The sequence below is a fragment of the Gobio gobio genome, assembly GCF_949357685.1.
Source record: "Gobio gobio genome assembly, chromosome: 10".
Taxonomy (NCBI): Eukaryota; Metazoa; Chordata; class Actinopteri; order Cypriniformes; family Gobionidae; genus Gobio; species Gobio gobio.
In genome coordinates, this window is record NC_137116.1 from 36833758 (window position 1) to 36857835 (window position 24078).

Here is a 24078-nt window from a genome sequence, read left to right on the forward strand (position 1 = left end):
ATTTTTTCCATAACTAATTCATTAAATCAGCATGTTAAATCAACAGCCCTAAAATAATTAAAGGAGTTGTGAACTGCATTTTTTTTATAATGTTCTTCGAGGTCCACTTATAATTTTAGCAAGATTTTTACATCCAAAAACATCTTAGTTTAGAGGTAATAGGTTATTTTCTATCCTGTTTTTGACCAGCTCGTTTTGATAGGCGTGCCGCATTCAAGACTTGGAAGTAGACGCCCACTGCTATGATTGGGTAAATTTGGCATATTCAAATAATTTTCTTTCATGGAACAATTCATGGAATTGAGTCTGATAAGAAAACAATGAACCTACATCTCAAATACCACTGATATTCCAGTCTGCAACAGCTTGGAAATTAATAATTTTTATTTATATTTATTCCTTATGTATTTGTGAGGTAGTATTGAAATGTATTACAATATATTAGAGTTGAAACAAAGACACTACAGAAAGCGGTTTATCTCGTTACATACTCGAAACACTTGCCACCTGTGAAACATTTATGCGCATTCCATATGCTTTATAAGCTGGTTGTGGCAAATAAAGTTAAAGTACTTGGAGTTGCCACAGTTATAGTTGACAGGATAGCTTTGCGGTGTTTCGTGTAGACGAATTATGACTTTACTGACATTCTTATATTTATCGTTCAGCATTTTCAGTAAAGTGCTAGTAAAGTGAGTACATATTAAACGATCTGTAAGAGACAAAGCAATAGTGACACATGGTAAAACCATTGTTACCCACACTTGTGTGTTGCCACATTAGTGTCGGATCCAATATAATCGGCAATGCATCATCTTTTATTTTCAGTCTCTCTGAAAAGCCTGCTTTGAACTGTATCCTGTATAAAATTAATCCACAATAAAATGAAATGAAGAAACAAACAGTGTCTTAATGACACGATATGGAACTTTGTTAAAAAATACAATTCATCCACGATTTCTTAATGTTAGGATCAAAAGAAAGGCAATGAAAAGACTGTTTTTCCACAACTTGGCACTGCAAAACAGGTATCTCATCATTGCTCGAGTAATCCTGTGTTTTTTGACTCTCCTGTATTTTCAACTACAAGACTACATGTGCGAACTGGTGGGCAGGGCAATGATGTAGAAGTAGGCATTGATCTTATTCTTAGTCTTTTGTTGCACTATTACGTTACGGAGACAACATCTGAAATGTGTCGCTTTGGGAGCTTGATTTCGATAAAGTTTTTAGCTTTAGTTTCGATTTTAAAGGATATTTTTATAGCACAATGACCTCTTATGTCAAGAGATCAAGGAAAATTGATTTCTTAATTCATGACCCCTTTCATTTTTTCTTTCATCTTCACATTTTAAATTAAACAACCAATATATTCCACATTTTCAATTGTGTCTGTAAGGATATCAATTTGTTAAACTGCTTTTTCAATTTATTTATGTATTCATTAACCTTGAGGGGTGAAATGTTGGCTTTACCTTGATCCATGTGTTGGCTTTTCTTTCAACAGCGTTCAGTGGCTCAGCGCTGTACAGACAGCTCAGACACCGCAGCAGGAGTCTCTGGCTTCTCTCTGAGTATACATAAACAAGACCATAGGACAAAATGCCATTTATAAGATGTGAAAATGGCCACATTATCCAACTGTAATGGGGAACCCATAAAAAATGCATGCATGCATTTATAATCAGGCACAATGTAGGCTAAACTCTGATACAACACTAACAATATAAGATGAAATATCTCATTTAAACCTAGAAATAGAAATTTAGGGACTTTGAGCAATTTTAAACAAAGACTCCATATGATATAATTTCTATATTATTTCAAGGTCACTTATCACAAGGACACTGAGCATGTGATTTACTTTGTACAAAAAAAAACAGATATTTCAATGTAACTTTTCTGCTGATAATATAACTTTAAATACACTTTATACACTAATATTGTTTAAGTATATAAAGGGGTAAAAAGTACAGCGATAGATCTTTAAACTTTTTCCAAGTTATTTTTAAGGCTGCATGTGAAGAACAGGTCTGATAAGAAATGTCAGGGAAGGGAAGTAGTGATCAGACAAGAAGGAGACAGAGAGAGAGTGAAAGAGAGCCAAATAACAGAACAAATGCCCAGCAGGCCACTACAGGGTTCATTGGAAAATTAGTGTAAATACCCAACCCATGCAGACACATTTCTTGGTCTCAAATGGGAAACACACCCCCAAGTGTAGAAGAGTCGTAAATTTACCATCCGCAATAACACATGGGTTCCAACAAAGTCTTCCCAGGAACTGGCCCACAAAAGGAAACGTCTTCATGGCCTCACTAGTGGAGCTCTGTTATACAGTAAACACACACACCTCAGAAATCAATAGCAAAAATCTGCATCTGATTCATGAAAAATAAACTGCAATTGAATTACACAATACAGCCAAATGTGATTAATCCAATTGAACACACTTTTTTTCAATTGTACCGTATATAGAGAAATAATGGGGTTGAACAATATAAAAAAATTCACACTTACATCACTTGCATTACCACTAAAGCTCAATGTGCAGAAGCATGTATGCTCAGTTGAAAACTTGTTTTAACTTTATCTGTATTGTAACACTTCACTTTTCCAAGTATGCAGTACTCATCTCATAGATTATGTTAATGACACATCCTTTATATAATTGAACATTTGAGTCAACTTATAGAGTGAAAGTTGGTGTCTGTGAACCAATCAGAGCCAGTCTGGTGTTTCCATGATGCTCCAACACCATGGATACAGATCATACAACCACATACAACACACCTGATGGAGAGATAAGCAATTTTGTGTGATATTTTAAATAATTTATTAAAGTCATCCCATATTGCATTCCACAAGGATATGTCCTAGGACCCTTTTCATTTCCTCTGCAATACCTGCTTTCCTGATGCAAACTTTACTCTCGCACATGCATACACATTTCATATATACTCATAGATGCCTCTCTTGCTACAATATCCAATCAATTTATTGTTGTTTTCTTATGAATTTTACAAAGGTCTCTGGTAATGCAACACAACGGGCCATTTTAAAGGCCCTTTTTTGGTACATCAAGGAAGATCTGATGGTTGCAGAGGAATTCAATTCAGTTGGAACAAATGAGCTCATGTCAGAACTATATTGCTTAGAATTTTCCATCAAAATAAACTGTCAACACCAGATACTGTTTCAAAAATGTTTTTCTTAAGTAATACTGACAGTTTAAGTGCACAATGAAAGACACTTGCCGAGTTAGCTGACGTTAAAAGTATGAACAATTAGCTAATATGAAAAAACTGAAATCACCATTTCCCCAAAAACTTTATGAGGCAAAAAAAAACCTTTTGATGGCCTTTTATAAAACTATTCCCACGCAGACAGACAAAGAGAGTCACTGATCACTTCTTTAAAGTCAGTTACGTAATTAATGAAAACCAGCGTGCTAATGCAAAGGCATGTTGAGGATCACAGCTTTTTGCATCAGTTCAAGATGTGCCTTGCCAATTTACTGTACACTGGAAGCCATACAAAGGATCTGAGCCTTTTTACATTCCATAGGCACATACATTGTTGGATGCTAAACGATTTCAGTGCACGCATGAAGAGAATGACACCATTCCTGTGGAACTTTAACACGTCGAGTCTGACAAAAGGAAAAAGACCTTGTGGCAGCCAAAAAAATAATTAATATAAATACAGAGCACATACTAAACTAATTATTGTAGCTCTAGAACTGTCATTCGCATTCATAACATCTAATGGAGGGGTTTTTTGATGTCAAGGTCCCCCTAATGGAATGATCCACTTGTGAAGGACCCCATTTCTAAAATGTACAGGCAGCTCTACATTTTCATGTGTAAAAAACATTTAGTATGTGAGAGAGAAAGCAAACCTAATATTGTTTTAAGGCAGTTTTACAGTTTTAACACCATAAAAATTAATTGTGTAACTTTCTGCATGGAACTCCCTGGAAATATTATGGAGCCACCTTGGCTCCCCAAACACCAGTTTAAACATTTTAGAATTTTAAAGTATATCTAAAATAGATCAAATAAAAAATAATTAAAAAATAATTTAATTAAATTGCAGCTTTTTAATAATCTCACTATGCCACAATGTGACTAATTATGCTGCCATAATGTAAACTCCTGAAAAGACCATTCATTTGACCTCTCATAACCATCATGACAAAGTCATAACCCAGCTTCAGCAAAGAGGTACGAGGAAGTTTGTCTTTGCATGTACCATCCCAGAGATGCTTTCTAATGGGATTTAAAGGGCAAAAACTCTTATTTACACATTCACAAGTCAGCATTTATCGAATGTGTTCACACACACATGCATCTCTCAGTCTCCCCTTGAGCACGGGCGCATCGCCAGCGGGCACCCAACTGCGCCAGGCTTAGGAAGAAAACCGTTTACGGGACCGTGAAACCTCCCCTTTCCAGCAGTCCCAAGCAGGGAGTGGGAAAACCAGTTCTGATGGAATGCAAATGAGGAAATTGATATAAACGAGACATTTTTCATCCCCAGGCGCGAGCCACGTCCTTAACTCATCCAAGCGCTGCTGTTCAGATCCGCTTCATTCGGGCCGTTTTACGAGGCTCTGCCGGGAATAAAGGTTTAGGGCCAATTAAGAAATCCCGATCCCATCACATTGCTGAATGCTGTCAGAGGGGCTGACGCATGTCGAGTGTGATGGAAACGGAAGGCGTGATTGCATTTTGGCAGGGCAGCCATTGTAAATTGAAATAAGAAAGCCTGCAAGATTTTGTTTTCTTTTCTGACATGCCAGGCACCAAACGGCACGATGTGCAGGGCCAACGGGAGATCTGCTGGTGCGAAAGGCCGCTGCAGGATGAATAAAGAGCTTCTTTCAAGGTGAGGAGAGTCAGTGGGAGGCAGAATTTTTCTTAACACTGGTCCTTCACAGAGTCTCCCTAACCCATGATACCTCGTCCAAATTTGCAACACTTGATGCAGGGATACATTAGGTTAACGCTGGCAGTCCCTGGGTGGCTATTAGCCCACTAAATCATCACTGCCCCGTGCCAATGTCCTGCCTTCATTCGCACAGAGCGGCTTCTGTTAGGGGTGCTAAAAGAGTTAGTTAAAGCACTATGACCTTAATATTGAAGGAGATTCTATGAACTCGGCAGGAGAAATGTACAAACCTACACATTTACAAAATCGACTACATTTCTTAGTTTTTAAGACTTTTAGCACATTAAAGCACAACATGCTGTCAGCATGCTAAAACTCTCTCAAAGAAGTTGGATCTCTTAATTTATCTTTTTTTAAAGCACCACAGTTAAAAAATATTACAGTACTCCACAATAAGTATGGCCCTCTCTTTAAGGGCAAGTGTGAGAGTGTGTCATGCTAGTTGATTATGTAAATGTATTTTTACGCTTTTATTTTTAATGCAATCTTAAGTGCTGGGTTTTCAGTGGCAGCTGGTTGTGACTTCTGATGATTTAAACTGGTTTGCTAGTTAAATAAGTTTAAAAATTACAAACCCATCAGTAATGTTTTGCTATGCATGCCATAATTTTCAAGTGTTTATGAATTTATTCCATTCCTTGAATATTTTCCAGTTATTCTTGCAAATGTACTATTTATGAAATCTTGATTTTGTTTTTGGGGTTTGCTAGAATATGTTGTCATGCTTTATTGTTAAAAAAAATGAATTATTTTACACATATTTTACATTATTACAGCACCTCTCTCCCCAGTCTGGCTCGAACACGGCAATTTTGTTGAAGACCCTCCTTCCGAAATACGAAATGTGCTGTGATTGGTTAGCTGGCCCAGTGTGTTGTGACTGGCACCGGTTAGCAAATGTTCGGGTCAAGTCCTGCCCCTCCACAACTGCGAGTTCTTCTGTAGTGTAAATATTAGGCATGGCGTCAATTTCAAAACAATTCGAGCCCGATTCAGACCCTGACAATGTTAACAAACAAGAGGATCCAGAACGGACGATCCTCTTAACGATCCTCTCCTCAGAACGGTTCTAATACATTATAGATACCATGTTATCTAACATTTAATCATGATATTTGTCGGAAAACTAAGGTAATACAAACAGTAATCGATCAAAAAACCATGGTTATTTTCCTAAGGAGTGGTGAACCGTCCTTCAAGAGCGGGAGCTTACAAAAGCAACACAAAACAAGCTGTTCTCCATAAAATGTGCAGCGCACAGATAAACGTTAGGGTTATAATGTTTAGGAACAGGGTTTAAAACCCTTAGGAAGGTCAAACAAATGAGTTTTGGAAATGGGGTGGAAAAAACAGCGCCACTGTCTTCTCTAATGAAGCTCAAGCAGGCCTCGTCCCCTTTTTTGCATATTCCGTGGGAGGAGATTATTTAAATGAGTAACATCATGACTTCATAAGATCCGTAAAAATCAAGGAGTCGCTCGTTGTAGTTATTGGATAGCGGATTCTGTAAAATAAAATATCTCCCATTGGAGTGGACTTTGAGCTTTGTAACCTTGCAGATCTTTTTTTTTATGCTCAAACAGCAACATTACACACTAACTAAAGTTGAAAAAATGAAAAAGCATAATAGGATCCCTTTAAGATAAAAATGTGCACTGAAATGTGAAAAATATACTAAAATACATATAGATACATTTTGAAATGTTATAAATGCAAATATAAAATTATAAATTTAAATTAATAAAATGTATACTGTTTTGGGGACAGTGACAATCTAGACAGGAAAAAAAATCTTACAGTTGAGCCCTCTATTAAATTAAATAATATAAAAATCATAAAGTAGTTGACCTCACAAATCAATTAGTCGGTTATCGGACAACTAGCTGAGCTGACCATCTTGTAGATAGTATAAACTCTAATGCAACAAATCTCCTGGTGAAGAATGAAGAATTATTGTTATGCAGAACAACATTAGATCAACATTTGTTCACTGGATTCGAACAGATAACAGGACAGCTGAGGACTATGTAAAAGGTTTCACAAAATTCCAAACAAAAGTCCTGTTTGTGAAGCTTAAGTTGTGTGTTCTGACATACCATTTGCTGCAACCCCAGCAGAACTTGCTGGAGAAAACTCCTCAGATATCCGAGGTGTCTGCATGTGTCCAGAAGGGCAGAACGTGACATAGCCGTGCCCCAGCTCACTGCTTTGGCCATCCAGAACAGCACATCTGTCTCAGAAACAGCAGCCATCCTCTGAAGTCTGCAGAAACACACACACAATAAATGCAACTATTCCTTGAAAGGCCAGCAGATCGACATATTTGGGCCATGCAAATTCAAGATGTGTCATGTGTGTTTCTCATTCCAGAAAAAGTAGGAGAGTTAAGTCCATAATAATGATGTCTTTTGTACAGAGTCTGAGATGACAGGGGTTGTAATCAGGAAATGGGGAGTTGAAAATGTGTTACCCAATTGAGGGCTCTTAATTTGTCATCAGCCTGTATTTCATGAGCCGGCCAGTTTGAAAAAGGGGGAAAAAAAGATAAAAGAGGACCTGGGTAGTGCAATAAAGTCTTCGTGGACTTTATTTTAAACTTCTAGAACGCTCTTAACTCAGCACTAAAGTATTTTTGACAAATAAACAAAACGGAACAAGGCTGAAGCCATCAAAGGAGACATATCCTCATCTGTGTCCTGCTGGGAGGCGAGGTTCTCACACCGTGACCACGGTGTAAAAGGGTATAAAAAGCGCTCAAACAGCTTGTGTGTGCAGGAGCAGGAGTTTGTGGGTAATTGTTGTTCTTAGTCTTAATGACAGGTCTGTGAAAGACACAACAAGGGAGTGTTTTTATGATCTGCTCGTAACGGCAGAGTTGTTTAATGTCTTGCCATCACCCCTGCTGGAAAAATCCCTTGGGTGAGACAATGTAAATATATAATTAGCCTTTCTTTCCTTTTTTTCATCAAACCAAACTATGAACAAACGCTCCTTGTTGACTTGTCATCCCCGCACAGCTTTCACCAGTCCTTCGGGGGGACATAGCCGCCTGGCCAATAAACTGCCACAGCCAAGATGGGTGTAATTTCCAACACAGAGTACTGGTAGAGCGTTAGCTGAATTTGTGCAAGTGTAAATAGTTTGGCCTATGTCATGCGCTGGAGAGTGTCAACATTGACGCGTACCAACACATACTAATATCCTGACTGTATGCCAAATACAAAAAAAGCTGTAGTAAAGAAGTGACTGCAAATGTATAATTAGGCTCTTGACAAGCAACAGTCAAGAGCAAATTAAAACAGGTTGGCCTTTTAATTGGTTGACTGGTTCAAACTAAATCTAGATAGAGTTTTTAAAAGACACTTAATATTCAACAATATAGTCAGTTTGACTGAACTGACACTATTGGATAAGAACCAAACTTGAACTAACTCGAGCTGAATAACAACACTACAGTCTTCTGCTTATACCAGGGGTCGGGAACCTTTTTACCAAGAAGAGCCAAAAAAAAAAAAATTTTAGAGAAATTTTTCAAAAGAGCCACAGCAAAATTTACACCTGTTTATTAGAAATATTTGCACATTTTTATGCATTTTAATGTAATAACAACAGCATTAACATACCACTTGCAATGTTAGTAGTTCTGGTAGTTGTATAGAACACCAGTAGGTGGCAAAAATGCAAACTAACGATTACACAATATATACAAAGCACTATATTTTGTTCACTGATATAGTGCTGATTTCTAACACAAAAAAAGAGAAACGGGCAGCATAAACACGCGATTAACAAGAAGTATTGTACCTTATACTTGCAATAATGAGATTTTTGTTGCTGCATCATTTTGCTGAGTGCTTTGAAGTTGGGGTCGGAATGAACGGTAATCGTCGTCTTTTTTTTCTTTTTGCCATCTTGCTCTCGTTGATGATTTTTAATTTAGATAGCTGCTTAACTTGATCTAGACATGATGCAGGCCTAACCAATTAAAATTCAGCTCTCTGAAAGGTAGGCTATACAGGCCAAACACCGCTGTCAATCATATTAAGCTGTAAGTGTCTTACCTAAATATTTTTGAACATATTTAGTAGGGATGCAACAATACAGTTAGTCCACGGTTCAATACATACCTCGGTTTTAAACCACGGTTTTCGGTTCGGTTCTGATGGCTTGTCACATCAGTTTTTTGCTATTCTATTCTTAAGCGACAGGAACAGCAAGAGGTTAAGGAGAAAAAAGACTATTTTTTAATTGCAATTCTCTTTCTTTATTTTACTTAAAATAATTGAAAAACCTTACTTAAACTTAAAACTTTACTTTAAAAAAACCCTTGTACACATTCCTAGTGTATGTATAATATAAAATATATATATGTAAAGATTTACACTGGCAGCTCAGAGATGTACAGCAGCATTTAAGTATGAAATTGAATGAATAAATGTAAAAATAAAACACTACATAGACTTCACTATAAAATATACATTGATTCTTATTAAAGCTACTGTATTAAAGTTTTTCAGTCAAGAGCAGTGAGTGATTTTCTCTTTGTATTTTGTTGTTGTATTAACATTAAATGGACAGTTCACTCAAAAATGAGAAATGAATACAGGTTTGGAACAATATTAGAGTGAGTAAATAATGACATAATTTTAGAGGTGAACTGTCCCTTTAAGGACCGCGTGTTCACTAGGCTGCGCTGCTTTCAATTTGCTTTAAAGACCTGTTTTCAGTCTGCGTGCATCTAATATACAGACACGCGCCGATTTTACTTTCACTGTAGACATAACCGACTGTGTTTATGTAAACATGGTGTGTATTTGACAGCATTAGCGCAGTAAGACGACTTAGTCCAGTAATCACGTGTTTGACAAGCGTTTAGTGCGCGCGTTCGGAAAAGCGCATGTTAAAACCGCGCACACGCCGGCAAGGCTTTAAAACGCATGCAAATAATGAACTTTCGTGATTGTGAATAACTATAGTGTCCCGTGAGTATAACTCTACCACTAATGTGTGATGTGAATGTATGACGCGTTGTTCAGTATATTGGGATGGAGGCAAATGATTGAATTTGTAGAAAAATACTTAATTAAATGCAAAACCGAGAAACCGCAATTCACAGGCGCGTATTGAACCATGAAGGCCGTCGAACGGTACAATATTATATTGAGAATTGTGGCATCCCTAATATTTAATTTAATTTTACATATTCATAATGTTAAATTCTACATTAATCAAGTATGCTAATAGTTTAAAAATAATTATCATCATCCAGGGTGTATTTTTCAGTCAACATTTGAAAACTGGAGAGCCATATAAAATCCGGAAAAGAGCCATATATGGCTCGCGAGCCATAGGTTCCCGACCCCTGGCTTATACTGTAGCTCAATTGAACTCTTTTCATAATTGATTAACTTTATATTTATTGAACTGAACTGAACTGAATCAAAACTTAACTGACTAGAGCTGAATAACGACGCTATTGTCTTCTGTAGAGCTGCTTTACAGGAGAATTTTATGAAGTTTGTGGTATTTTCCAGTTTATTACCGTGAGCCTGCTTTGAAACGATCTGTATTGTATAAAGGACTAAATATATGACTCATATTGGTGGCTTGACTTGACTGATCACTGATCACTGGTCACTGATCAGACAGTTGATCTCTGAGTGAAGCTGTTACTGAAAATGCATTTGTTGTGGTGCTAATGGCTCCGACATTCTCAGCAGGAGGGTGAACAACAGATTAATACACTCTCTACTCAACAATCTGTCATCATCTCAGAGTTTAAGTCATCTTGGAAATCTGAGAGTTCCCAATAATAAACTCTGTCCAGGGCCCGTATATATAAACTTCTCAGAAATGCTCTTAAAAATAGTCTTAAGCTTTGACTTAAGCCGGGTGCTCACTAGTGTTAGGCCGATATATCGGACCGATATTTGCGATTTTTACATGTATCGGCCGATACAAGGCTGCTGCGTTCGCCGATATTTCTTTCAAGAGATTAAGTTAATTGCACCTAAGCATTAAATGACTAGGTTGTAAATAGTTTTAAAAGTATAAAAGTTTTAAGTATAGTACAGTCAGTGTCCACTTTATTAGGATGCTTGCTTGTTGATACTGTGTGCAATAGTGTAATTATTTTATTTATGCTTAAATATTTATTTTCAGAATTTAGTTTCACCACTGAACTCTTTTTTTCTTGTTCTACCTCACCTGTTTTTACTATTTGTTAAATATAGTTTTTTTTAGTTCAATAAATGTTCCTTTTTTAAATTTTAAATTATCATCATGATCATTGTGTCATTTTTATTATGTAAATTGAGGGAGCAAAAGCAGTATCGGCTCCAAATATCGGCTCAAGAAAATCGGCAGCCCGTATCGGTCATCGGCTAAGGCTGATGAAAAAAAAAATCGGTATCGGCACTAAAAAATCCATATCGGTCGATCCCTAGTGCACACATCGTGATTTTGGCCACGATTTGGCTGTCTGAGACAAATTTAGCAAATCCTAAAAGATTCCTCTGATCCTAGGCTAAAATCTGATTCTGAAGTCTTTGATTGTTAGTTTGACATGTTCACCGGCAGCTGATTGATGAAATTCGGGCAGTGTCAGAAGATTTGGCGCACAATCCTGCAGTGTGACTTGTCCTACGACGACCGACAAATTATCTTTGTTTTTTCAAGACAAACTATGACCAAAATGAGCACTAGAGATTTCTTTGTTGCCACCATTTGAATTCCGCGTGTAATGCAGCTCACTGTCACCGAACGAGTCATTGATTGATGATATAAAACAAGTTTTCTTTCGTGCGTCCGTTTTTAGCGTGCCTTGACTATCGTACAATCTGACATTAATGACAACAGTGTGACATGGCTTGCAACGGGTATCATGTTCGTACAGTCAGACAAGGAACAAACGTAAACGTTAACGCAACCACTGACTACCATATTATGTTTTTCCCCTACTATGGGTAGTCAATGGTTGCTCTATCTGCTTGGTTTACAAACATTCTTCAAAATATCTTATTTTGTGTTCCGCAGTTCTTACAGGTTTGGAACAACTCGAGGGTGAGTAAATGATGACAGAATTTTCATTTTTGGGTGAACTATCCCTTTAAGTGTCAAAAAATTCTTAGTAAAAACAAGTAGGTCTAAGAGTAGGAGACTTTCATTAAGAAACTAAAAGCAACTTTCAGTAAAGTCGAAGACTGATTCATAAGTGCTGACTGAGGTGCCACCATAGACTGTAAAAAAATATGGACGTAGTGTCCGTGACGTCACCTATAGGATTCTGATTAACAGTTTTGAAGCGCAAAGTATGGACGAGCTGGCCGTTGCCATCTTGGCAGCACGTCATCGCGCGTCACTCCCGGATAACAGAAAATGGGCAAAAAGGCGGGATGTGGGCGGAGCTGAAGTGACGCGATGACTAACAGACAGCAGATAAATGGCTATTCACCTGTCACTCGAAGTGGCCATGCCCTTAATTATGCAGAACTGTAATGCTTTATATAATGTAAACGAATGAGTTATAAAAAAATTCACCCTCCTCACAGTTGTCATGAAGGGCAAAATTAGCCGTATAGACCAAAACCACAATTTGTACCAGGCTCTAAACATGTTTTAATCTGCTGTAAAGTTGGACATTTTAACATGGGGCTCAATGAGATTCTGCTCCCTTCTGGAGCCTGTCCCTAGCGGCCAGTCGATGAATTGCAATATATGTCACTTCCGTATTGGCTGGCTTCAAGAGAAACTGCGGGAGGTTGTCGCTTGGGTGCCACTTAAGTGTTGCAAACTAAGGACTACAGTGATGTCAATGTAAAATGGCCGCCCTCAGTGACTGAATCAGCCAATAGTGAGCCTGCAAGGGTGAAGTCATGGCAGCACGACGCCAATACCATTATTTAATTAACGCTGAAATTTTTATTTTTAAATGTATTGCATTGTGCAAAATTATCATGACTTAGTATGGATGCTGTGAGATCCTTTTCTATTGATATACATCTCCTCATTTACAGTTTGAGCTATGATGCAAACACAAGTTCCATCAATGGCTAACTCCAGGGAAGCCCGAAATCCTTATAAAAGTGGCTTGATTTTGCTTCATGTTAGTTGGGAAGTAAATTAACTGACATACAATAGTGGTCAAAAGTGATGCCCGGCCTAGGAAAATGTACATCTTCACCCTTTATTCAAATATTATTAAAAATGTGTTAAAGATAGCAAATTGCGTAGTTGTGGAGTCAAAAGTTTTATTTGTGATAGCACAATGAAACATGCCAAATTTGTACGGACATCATTTTCCAGGCTGTCATACAAAGAAATTATGAACATGCAAAAACAAGAGAGGAACAATTAAATATTAATAACTAATTATGCTGCTGCAGTCAACATTTCTAAAACATGCAGCTGTAGTTTGCCTTTTTTGCCAAACAATTTTGTCAGATAAGTACCTTCACTAAGTCTAGTGTTTTGTTGTTCCCTCATATTTTAAAATATACAAGTATAAAAATATTGTCCTCATATTTTGATGGTTCAAGCTAACTTGTAGGGTCATTTAAAAAAACCTCCAAACATCACTTTTGCCACCACTGTATGTTTGGTGTGGTCAGTGCCACAACAGTGCTACTTAAGACCCTGTAAACTGTGTGTTGTATACCGGTGCACTGCTACACTTTTCATGTTGCCAAAATATGTAATTATTACTTTTTTTTAGAGTATTGATTTGTAGAGTGGGAAAAGTTATAAAATTTCTTACTAGGTCAGTTACAAAAAGAATATATTGACCATCAAGCTTTAAATCATTTTATAAACTCCCTGACCCTGTCACCATTTAACTCCAATACATTATATTTTCATTGGAAAGTGTGTCTCCTCCACTCTGCTGCCATCTTGTTACTCCTAACTCGGTTTGGAAACCTCTCCAGCTCTCTTAAATAATTTAGGAGCTGAGACCTAGTCTTCTTAATACTTAGGAACCTTTATGATTCACACTTATTCTTAAGTCTAGGAATAAGAGTAAAATTCATAGAATTTTGACACACTTGAGACTAAAATTTTACTTATTTAATTTTAACATCCATGGAACCTTTCCACCGCACAAAAGGTTCTTTATAGTAGAAAAACATTCTTTAGTTTATTAAAATTAGTGTGTTCCTCACACTAAGAAAAAAGTGGTTCTTTTAAGAACTGTTAATGGAAATGTTCTTTGGGGAACACAAAATGGATCTTCTATGTCATCACTGTGAAAAAACACTTTTGGAAACTTTATTATAGGCTAAGCAGTGTAGGTGTCGAATCTGTCAACATATTTTATTTGACTAGTGAGTGAGTGAGTTACTTTCCAGCATCCAGTGCGTTGTAGTGGCTAAAGGCTTCAAAGAATTGTAAATACAGAGAGAATGCCGTGACCATGGGCGTCACTAGGCCCTTTTTAGTGGGGCTTCAAAAACCAATCAAATCAGAGTAGGCAGGCTTTATGTACGCACAGAATCTGCTGAGGCTGAGCGTGAATTTTAGCAGCGCGACTCGACGTCATGTGAGAGATATGCAAGTAGCTAAACTAAACATTTCATATTTGACAGCTGCTTCAAGTCAGAAATGTTAAACAAATGACAAAAATATTCAGGCATATTAATAAACTTGTGTCTAATTTCGCCATTTTGTTTTGAAATAGGCCTATATGTAATGTAATTTAATTAACAAACAAGAAATATCAACAAAGTAATATTAGTAATAAATGTGTGCATATTGTAAATTAAAAATTCCATGTGTAGCTCTCAGTAAATTAAAAAGCTCAGCTTTTTTCAGCCTGTATTGGGCATAAGATTAGTAAAGAATGTGCGCATATTGTGAATTAATTTAATAAATGGTTTTCAAGCTATTGTTATCAAATTTTTTGGTGTTCAGAACATCTTAAAATGCAAATGTAGATCACAGAAAAGAAATACATTTTCTTGAGGGGCCATGGCCCCCCCAAACCCCCCTAACCTCACATTTGGGATCTCAGTGATTATAAACCTGCCTACATATGATTAAGGGATGTACAATATGATCATGCAGAATAAGACATTAATATTTGATTTATAGGTATAAGTAATAATAAACAGCCAATAATCCTAATATGCATACTAATAAGCTACTAGTTAATAGTGAGAATTGGACCCTAAACTAAAGTGTTACCATTTTTTTTTTCATACCCTCTCTGGGGGCTGAGCCCCCCTAAAATGAAAATCCTAGAATCGCCCCTGGCCGTGACAGACAATCTGAAAAACCTCCGTGTTTGTAGTCAACAGGATGATCACGAACACAGTGTTTTAGGCCAAACGGAGGGGGGGAAATAAAAAAAACTGGCGTTCGGTCAGTTCCGCCCAACCCCCAGAAGGAAAATGCCGTTGCATACAGGTACAGAAGCTGTTGCCATACTGAACCATTTTAACCATAATGCCATTTAAAGAGTAGACAAAGTACAATACAATTTTTTGTGATAAACATACCCTTACAATAACTGTTCTGTTAATAACCCTCTGGCAATCCGACTGTCCATGGGATGGGCATACAAAAATTCGGAATTATCATCTGTAGTTTTCACCAGCTGACAAATATAAGTGAATTTTTCTGTCCAGGTAACACAGAGAACAAGTAAACACTGTCCCCTTATATATACACTATCGACAATATAACAATACAAAGCAGGTTGAAAATAGGCGAAATTACACTTTAAAGGTGTATTTTGGATGTGTTTTGTTCACTATTCTGAAACACAGTATGAAAAGCCAAACAGGACACAACACAATATACCTCAAAATTGACCTGTGCATGAAAAAACTATGCTTTTGCCTGTAGTGACTTAAGTCTTAATTTGCAGAAAATACTGAGTGTGGGTTTTAAAGTACACAACACCCACAATACACCATAACTGAATAAAAATATAAATATAAACCACAATACATACACTGGGTTTATATGATTGTGTCTGACATGTCAAACTTTCCAGAACTGATACTAATGATTTTGATGAGCTAAGATATCTAGGAAGTAGGCTATGTTTACTGAGCATACGATATTTTACAAGGTTAAGAAAGAGATGGGTAAGTTAGCATTTTTATTTACCTTGGTTTTTTATTGAACATAGTTTATATCATATTTGTCTGTACTCTCACTGACTCCAATATAAGCCGATCAGCGAAAGAACCATTTCACTTTAGTCTGAGTAACGTTACATACACCCCTCCAAACAAAAAAAGATTACAAAAAAGTCATGCATATTTATTAGGTCACGTAACTTAATTGATATTCATGAGCAAACCAAACAGCAAGGTCTGAATTCGCAAATTCGCATCCTGCTTCTGACAATCCTAGATAATCACACACAGTCAGACCAAATGCTTCATTTTAATGTATATAAAGAAATGAAACCCAGATGTTACCTTTAAAATCAGCAGGCTCAAGCGTGTCTATCAGTTGAGGTGACGGCGGATTGCAAATAACTTACTTCTGCTGTCGTGTTTGACAGCACGGTTGTGCAAGTTCTGCGCTCTCTCACAGCTTCCTTGTTTTGCTCAGGCTTTCTGTTAACATACATGTATTGTCATACTTTTCCAATAATCTAAGCTAACTGTATAGAAGATTATTAAATGCAATGTGACATTTTCGCGGAATAAGATGCTGTAAAAAATCTTTCTGAACTTCCCTCTCATACACCTAAACCGGATGTTGTCATCTGCTATTGGCTGCGCGCCTCTAAAAGGGGAGGGGCTACATAGCAGCATGGCCTGAAGCGCGCAAGCAGCAGACATTATTCAGGGAAGTACTGTTTTGTTAAATCACACAAAAATCACACTTTTACAATCTCATTATCTGAACCAACAAATGTGCCAAATGTTTCCACCACATGACTGTCTGATGATATGTGTGATGGAAATTATATTTAATACATTTTGAGACTGTGTTGTATTCATATTTATACATTAGAGACTGCTTTCCTGCTTTTTAGCTCTTCACCAACATAATAAACGTCACACAACTATTCAAATGGTTTATTTTTGTTTCGCACTTTGTATATTATCATACTTTTAAACAACTTTTATTTTACGAATTATCTATTACATTTTTATGATCATTTTCATTGTTTAAGGGTCTGAGATAATTCTTAGTAAAATAGCAATATGTAGTTGTTGTTGTTGCATGGTTAAAAATTTCCGAAACGTTTTAACAAGATAGACCTCTATTTAAAATAAAGGAAATGTTGTATCCTTCTTCAAATTCTCCTGCAGGACTAGTGCAGGACTGTTTTGCATTTGACCATTAGGTGGCAGTGTTTAAAATTGTTTCAACATCTAAAGTACCTCAGGGCTCTGTCCAAATTTAGTTAGATCTCCTGTAAAGTAGTTTAGATATCAGATTAATCCTATTGGCCTGTAAACCCTTATGTATTATTCACCAAATTCTCATATTACTCAGTTGTTTGGAAAATTTTACAAACAAGAACGCATTCCAGATTTGCAACGTAGGCTAATCCATAAAAAAAAAAACATGTTGTCAGGACTTCACAGTTCAGTAAAAGGGACAGATCATAAAAGAGATGTTCAGATACATGATCTGCTGCAGGCTGGACACCAAATGCATGTGTGCAGTCCTATTCAGCATTAAGGTGCATTGCAGGAAAAAATACCACAAGCGTAGTGATGGCAGGTTTATTTATCTATTTTAAGCCTTTAATGGAAACATCTTTTTCCCGCATGTCTTCGAAGGCATGATGGCTTATCAGGGTGCTGTTCTCAGTAATTTTACTGGAATAACACTCTGATTTAACGTCTCTGATGTTAGCAGTTCTGTCTTTAAAAAAATAACAAAGAAATAGGAGGAACTGATGAAGAAGAAATGGTGTCAAAGTAGCAACAATACTACAAAATGATAGTATAAATAGTTAGCTTATAACAAAACCATGAGAGAAATATTCAGGTCACACTAATATTCAGGTATTCATGTCTGTTTTTATGTTGTTGTTGTTGTTGTTGTTGTTGTTGTTGTTGTTTTAACCTTTGTTTGCATTATGATAATGGTAATTTGGGATTAATGTGCTTAATTGTCATGGTTCTAAAATGTTCTTGCCTGATCTATTTGCAGGCAGTTTTTAATGAAAACTCAAAATTACTCTTCTCAGGAAGTCAGGGGAAAAAACACGGGAAACAGAACAACACCTATTGTGTGGTATGTTTACACCACATTGTTTTCAACTGAAAACTGAAAACTTTTTATACATTTTGGCCGTTCATGTACATGACAACAGCGTTTAGGGGCCTGAAAATGCAAGCTTTTCAAAGTGCAAGGTTTTGAAAACAATGCCTTTACCGTCCCAATGTTAACAACAAAAACGTGAATTTGCAAAAAGGATTATGTCATGTGCAGTACGTGTTCCTGCATGCGTAATGCGGGCCCTATCATACACCAGGCACAATGCGACACCAGGCGCAACGTGTGTGCTTTTTGCTAGTTTCATCCCGACGCAGTTATCATTTTCATGCCCAGCACCACATTGTTTAAATAGCAAATGCACTCATGCCCATCTGTTTGCCCATGGGTGTGCTGGTCTGAAAACAATGTGTGTTCAGGTGAATTGTTGGCGAGTTGCTATTTTGAGGCAACTAAAAACACAGTATTTTTTGTGTTATTTAACGGTGTGTTAGTAATATGCGCCTATAGGCAAGTGCACAATTCATGTACACTCTGCTTATTACACACACAGGGACGTGTAGCAGCCAAGTGTGCCACACGAGTCCTGAAAAGTGAAGCCAAAGCATCTCGATCGCCCCTAAGTGACTGGATGCAGTATATAGGTCATAAACCCCGCCCTCTCCATGACAAACTAAACAATCAAGTGCTCATTCTTTAAATAAGTTTAGTTTTAGTTAGTTATTTGATGCTATAAAAACAGGGGTGTGACATCATGATTGACAGTTTCTCTGAGCGAAGTAGTCACCGAGGCAACACACATTTTTCGGGAACTTCGGGGGGAGTTGAGCTTTAACTTTAATTTTAATAACTTTAATTTTTTTTAAATTAATGTTTATTTCACAAAAAGTTGTCATGGGCAGGAGTGTGGGTGGGACCTTGATATCGCGGCTCCACTTTCGGCTCACACTCCAAGTTGCTACTGCGCAGACTCTGATCTTGAAGACCCAAGATGTCAGCACCATATTTGGAAACTGGCAGCTTCACTTACTTCAACGGAAGAGAGTGTATGTGTGTTGTCCATCTTTTTTTACAGTCTATGGTAGCAGCCAAAGACTGTGAAAAAATATGGACGTAGTGTCCGTGATGTCACCTATAGGATTCTGATGAGCAGTTTTGTATGGACGAGATGCCCGTTGCCATCTTGGCAGCGCGTCACACCCGGATAAGAGAAAATGGACAAAAAGGCGGGGTGGGGCGGAGAAGTGACGCGATGACTAACAGACAGCAGATAAATGGCTATCTGTCACTCGAAGTGGCCACGCCCTTAATTATGCAGAACTTTAATGCTTTACATAATGTAAACGAATGAGTTATAAAAAAATTCACCCCCCTCACACTCACAGTTGTCATGAAGGGCAAAATTAGCCGTATAGACAAAAACCACAATTTGTACCAGGCTGTAAACATGTTTTATTCTGCTGTAAAGCTGGGCATTTTAAGATGGGGCTCAATGAGATTCTGCTCCCTTCTGGAGCCCTAGGGGCCAGTTGATGAATTGCAGTATATGTCACTTCCGTATTGGGTCAAGAGAAACTGCGGGAGGTTGCCGCTTGGTAGCAGCACACACAATTTTTTACATATTAAAAATAAAAGCATTCCTCTCTGGAGAAGCGTTCATGTAAATAGCGAACCTGCCATGGTGCAAGCCCAACTGGCTTTTAAAGGGAATGGGAGGTGAGACTCTGATTGGTTTATTACACGTTACACCCAAAACACACCCATGACTCATTTAGAGACTAGGTACAACCCTTTGGGCCATACGCCTGGCGAGCCGACCATTTTTTTCATTGTTAAACTAGCAAAAGTATATTCGGACACGCCCCAAGTGTACCTGCGCTATGTGCTTAAGACCATGCACTCAGATCGTTAAAATAGGTCCCCATGTGTTCGCGAGGTGTTTCTTGACATAGTGACATCGCCAACTACTGGCCTGGCATGCATAAGTCATCTTTTTTATGGTATGTTTACACTACAACGATGTACTAATAACAGACAACAACATTGTCAAAATGTTCCCAGTCCACACCGATCTGAGATAAGGACTATAAAAGCTGTATTATTTCATTCATATATATATATATGTATATATATATATATATATATATATATAATTAATCTTATATTTAAATATACATATTTTATATATAAATATAACATATTTTTCTTAAATATATACATGCAAGTGTGTGTATTTACATACTAATTATACACAGTACACACATATATATTATGAAAACATAAACTTTTATTTTGGATGTAATTAATCGCGATTAATCGATTGCCTGAGACTAGTTTTTTTGTAATCATTCTATTTGACTGTTGAACATGTTTGTTACACAGAAGTCCACATATTTTAGTCCCCTAAAAATTGCCTCCATTGCAAAAGCCAGCAGACATTTGGGCAGTTAGATGATGTTAGGCACACATTTCATTTAGGAGGTGACTGGGCAATCACAATGAAGTACATACTCTGAACCTCATACAATGGGAAGACTGTTTAAGGTCAGCAGAGAGCAGGATCTGGAGGATCTGGAGTCTACCGCATACCAGCAGCGAAAACTCAGGGGTCTGTGAATGCGGCTGTCCCCCTGGAAGCAAAAACAAATGCACGGAGGTCCCAGGCGGTGTAGCTGGTTCTAGGGAACAGCGCTTCCTCAAGGCCACCCCAGCAGATGCAGAGCAGACGGATTACAACAGTTGTTTAAACAGAGGTAATGGTACCACATGTGTGTGTGTGTAGGTATGTTACATGTATGTTGTAATGTAATGTGGAGAAAGCGGGATAGAGAGAAAGACTGTGTGTTTTTGGGAAAGGTTGGTGTGAGGCTATAACTTGGGGAATGTGTTTAAAGTGGGCTAGTGGCTCCAGATTAGAGCTCACCACCCCTGTGGTTTTCTACACACAAACTTGCATGTGTGTGCGTGTGCATGTGTGTGTTTTTCTTAGAGTTGGGTGGTGCCTCTGGCTCACTCACCAAATGGAAAGGCTGCACAGAAAAACCTCTATGCACACTACCAAGTCAAACAAATATTTATTGCAATAATTCATTTTAATCATTCATGTGTGAATGCAATAACACAATTTCATTTTTCTTGGATTAATTATGTTTTTTGTTTTTTATCTTAATGCATCAGTTAATCTGGCCATTGATTCCCTGATAGTGATGCTCTAATTGCAAAGTAGTTGATTTAAAAATTAAATCACATTAATATACATGCTTTTTTGACTGGACACACACACACACAGTCACATATGTTTATTCTCCCGAAAGTAAATTTAGGTCAGTTCGGGCCAGATTCCTTTGGTCATTACATAAAAATACATCTGGTCTGAGCGGAACTTCTTTGGTCATTCAAATAGGAATAAAGAACACAGAAAAATGTGGTTTAATGCCTCGGCTAGAAACCATGTGTGTTTTTCCCTGAGCTCAAAATGGTCGATCATGAGGTGGAGGGATAAGAGAGTTGTTGAATGTGGGGAAAAAAGGAGCCAATGTGAGAAAATAGCAAGGGCGGAGGGGGCTGAAATGATGGAGGGGGTATTGGCAGAAGGCTGCCATGTCCAGCGCTGAGATCACTAAGTGGGTGGTAGGAGCAGAGCTTCCCCTTGGCCAAATCATGAGAAACACTCATATCTTCCAAGCAGTTTGACTGGAGTAGGATATCAACCGCTGAAGCCTGTCTGCGAGCCAGAGACCAAGAACTGCACAGATGGTAGTGCTGACAAATTAGTTCAGTTCAGATCCAGACCAGTTTCATTTCTGTACCTGGCAGTGGGTCTCTTAACCACTTCTTGCCCGACAGGGCTGGAATGATCGTTCTTTCCACTTTTTTTTCCGCTGAATGTTCTGTTTCCAAGCGAGGTCCCAAATCTGGGTTTGTAGTTTTACATGCGATGCGGTTAAATGTTGAATATATGACCGCCTGTACAAAACGGCAGAGTTCCCTCCAATCTCTTTATTTATATTGAATGAAAATGTGCTGGCTGCCTGCATTACTGCCGCCCACATGAACCAGAATCCAAGCCAGCTGGCTTTAGACTGGATCCTAACTCACAGAGAACAGAAGCACACAGACAAGGTGTGGCCAGACCAACCTGCTCTCCTTAGGTTACCGTGCTTTGGATAGAAATGGACATTCTCTGGCCACTAACCTTCTCATTTCCCTAATTTCGATCAAATGCACAGCATATAGCAACAATTGATTGCATCTAGATTGAGATGCATGGTGTGAAATGTGCAATGACTCTTCTCACGTGTTGCCGGGACTCTGAAAGCCCACACCAAGGAACGTGATTTGAACCTCTGGGAGAAAGATTTTTTGAACTATATCTTTATCGTTATCATTATAGTTAACTTCCTTGGTGTGAACATGCACTGTAAACCCTAACGCTCAAAATACTTAATTGGTTTGAGTAGGAAAACCTATTAGGTAAAATTAGTTCCCTTTCGTTCAGTCACTACGACGTAACGTTAGTGACTAACGAATGGGGGTTTCGCTTAGAAGCCTATCAACTTCGAGTTTAGAGAAAACGCCCAATGGCGTGCCAATGCCATGGGGCATGCGGAATTTGCATACGTAACTCCGCCTCACCGCGTGAGTATATAAGGAAGTACGTGACAATATCGCATTATGTTCTGCTTTCGGAGCCAAGAGAACCTACCTCTTCACTCCTACAGCCTTCTGAGACTCTGTCAGCTTCTTTGAGACGAGCAGCTTTCCAGTCGGTGTTGGTGTAACGGCGCGTTCCAGTGATCGCATACTTCCTGCCTGCTGATCTGCGCAGTGGTCCGTTTGACGGCTGGTGTGTGTTTCCCTGGGCGCTTCGGCATCGACTGCAAGGCTTTCCTCTCACAAAAAGAGCTTGCGCGTGGCACGTCTTTTTCAAGACGGCTCGCCCGTGCACTTCCGGGTGCGATCGATTTTCCGCTGCTGTCTATGGACGCATTCACTGCTCGAGCGTGTTTGGGCTTCAGCACGTTCGGGCAGTGTTTGCGGATGTGTCACGTTTCCATTGCGGGGGCGTGACCATTGCGATGTCGTGGTCGAGACTCAATGATCTCCGTGAGGAGAGAGAGTCCCCTCTGCCACACCCCAATCTACCGTCCCCGAGTGAGATGGTACTTTGGCTGGTGGCCAGGGTGACCTGAGGGCGGTGCTGTGGTATTAAGAACCCCGACGTTCATTCCTCGGGCCACGCCCCCCTCTTATACATCGCTCCCGCGAGTGTTGGATTGAATCTACGGCCCGTCTCTGACGCCCCGTTCGTTCAGTTCACGCTCCGGATAGCAGTGAGATGTCGATCGCCGCATCCCAAGGTGGGCTGGAGTCCTTTGGGGATGACGATTTAGGCTGTGCTCCGCCTCCGGGTGTGTCAGCACTGCCTGATCTGACCTAAAGTTGACAGCCATGTTATCTCGGGCAGCCGCGAGTCTCGCGCTGGTGTGGAACTCCGCCCAGTCGCGGGTGCTCGTGGTTGCGCGATTGGTTTTTGGGGGCGGCACCCGACAGCTGTTGGGCCCCGCCCCCAATGCCTTTCGCTCCCGGGGTGCATGAGATCACGCGGTCCCGGAAGTCCCCGTGCTTCCCGCGACCGTTTGGTGGCCTCCTCCGCCTTCTCTGCCCTTGATGGGGCCGCGGCCTAGGGTACACTGGGGCCCCCTCCCCCCCACTGTTGAACTCTCTGTTGCGCACTACGGTGTCCACAGAGGGCTTTGACGTGGCGTGGTGTGGCTGTCCTAAGCACCCTCCCAAAGCCTGTGGGCTCGTCTACTTCGGTGGCGTGGTCCCGCAGAGCTACGGGCAGGCCGCCGCCCCTTTGCACATGCACAAGGGTGGAGCCGACCCAGGGCTCTTCATTGAGCTGCGTGCCGCAACTGACCCCGCCCCCGG

General features: G+C 39.0%; 1 protein-coding gene across 2 annotated transcripts in view; it reads right to left on the reverse strand.

The window, feature by feature from the left end:
* Nucleotides 1-16684, reverse strand: part of fancc (FA complementation group C) — a 39988-nt gene extending 23304 nt beyond the window's left edge. The window contains exons 1-4 of one of the 2 annotated variants that reach the window (XM_079827340.1): nt 16445-16684; nt 7050-7215; nt 2242-2329; nt 1476-1570 (exon numbers count right to left, since the gene is read on the reverse strand). In XM_079827340.1, coding sequence (XP_079683466.1) covers nt 1476-1570; nt 2242-2329; nt 7050-7205 — 339 coding nt within the window. In that variant the 5' untranslated portion in view covers nt 7206-7215; nt 16445-16684. Of the gene's footprint in view, nt 1-1475; nt 1571-2241; nt 2330-7049; nt 7216-16379 lie in introns of both variants that reach the window. The other variant, XM_079827339.1, reaches the window with a different exon arrangement.
* Between the last annotated feature and the right edge of the window lie 7394 nt (nt 16685-24078).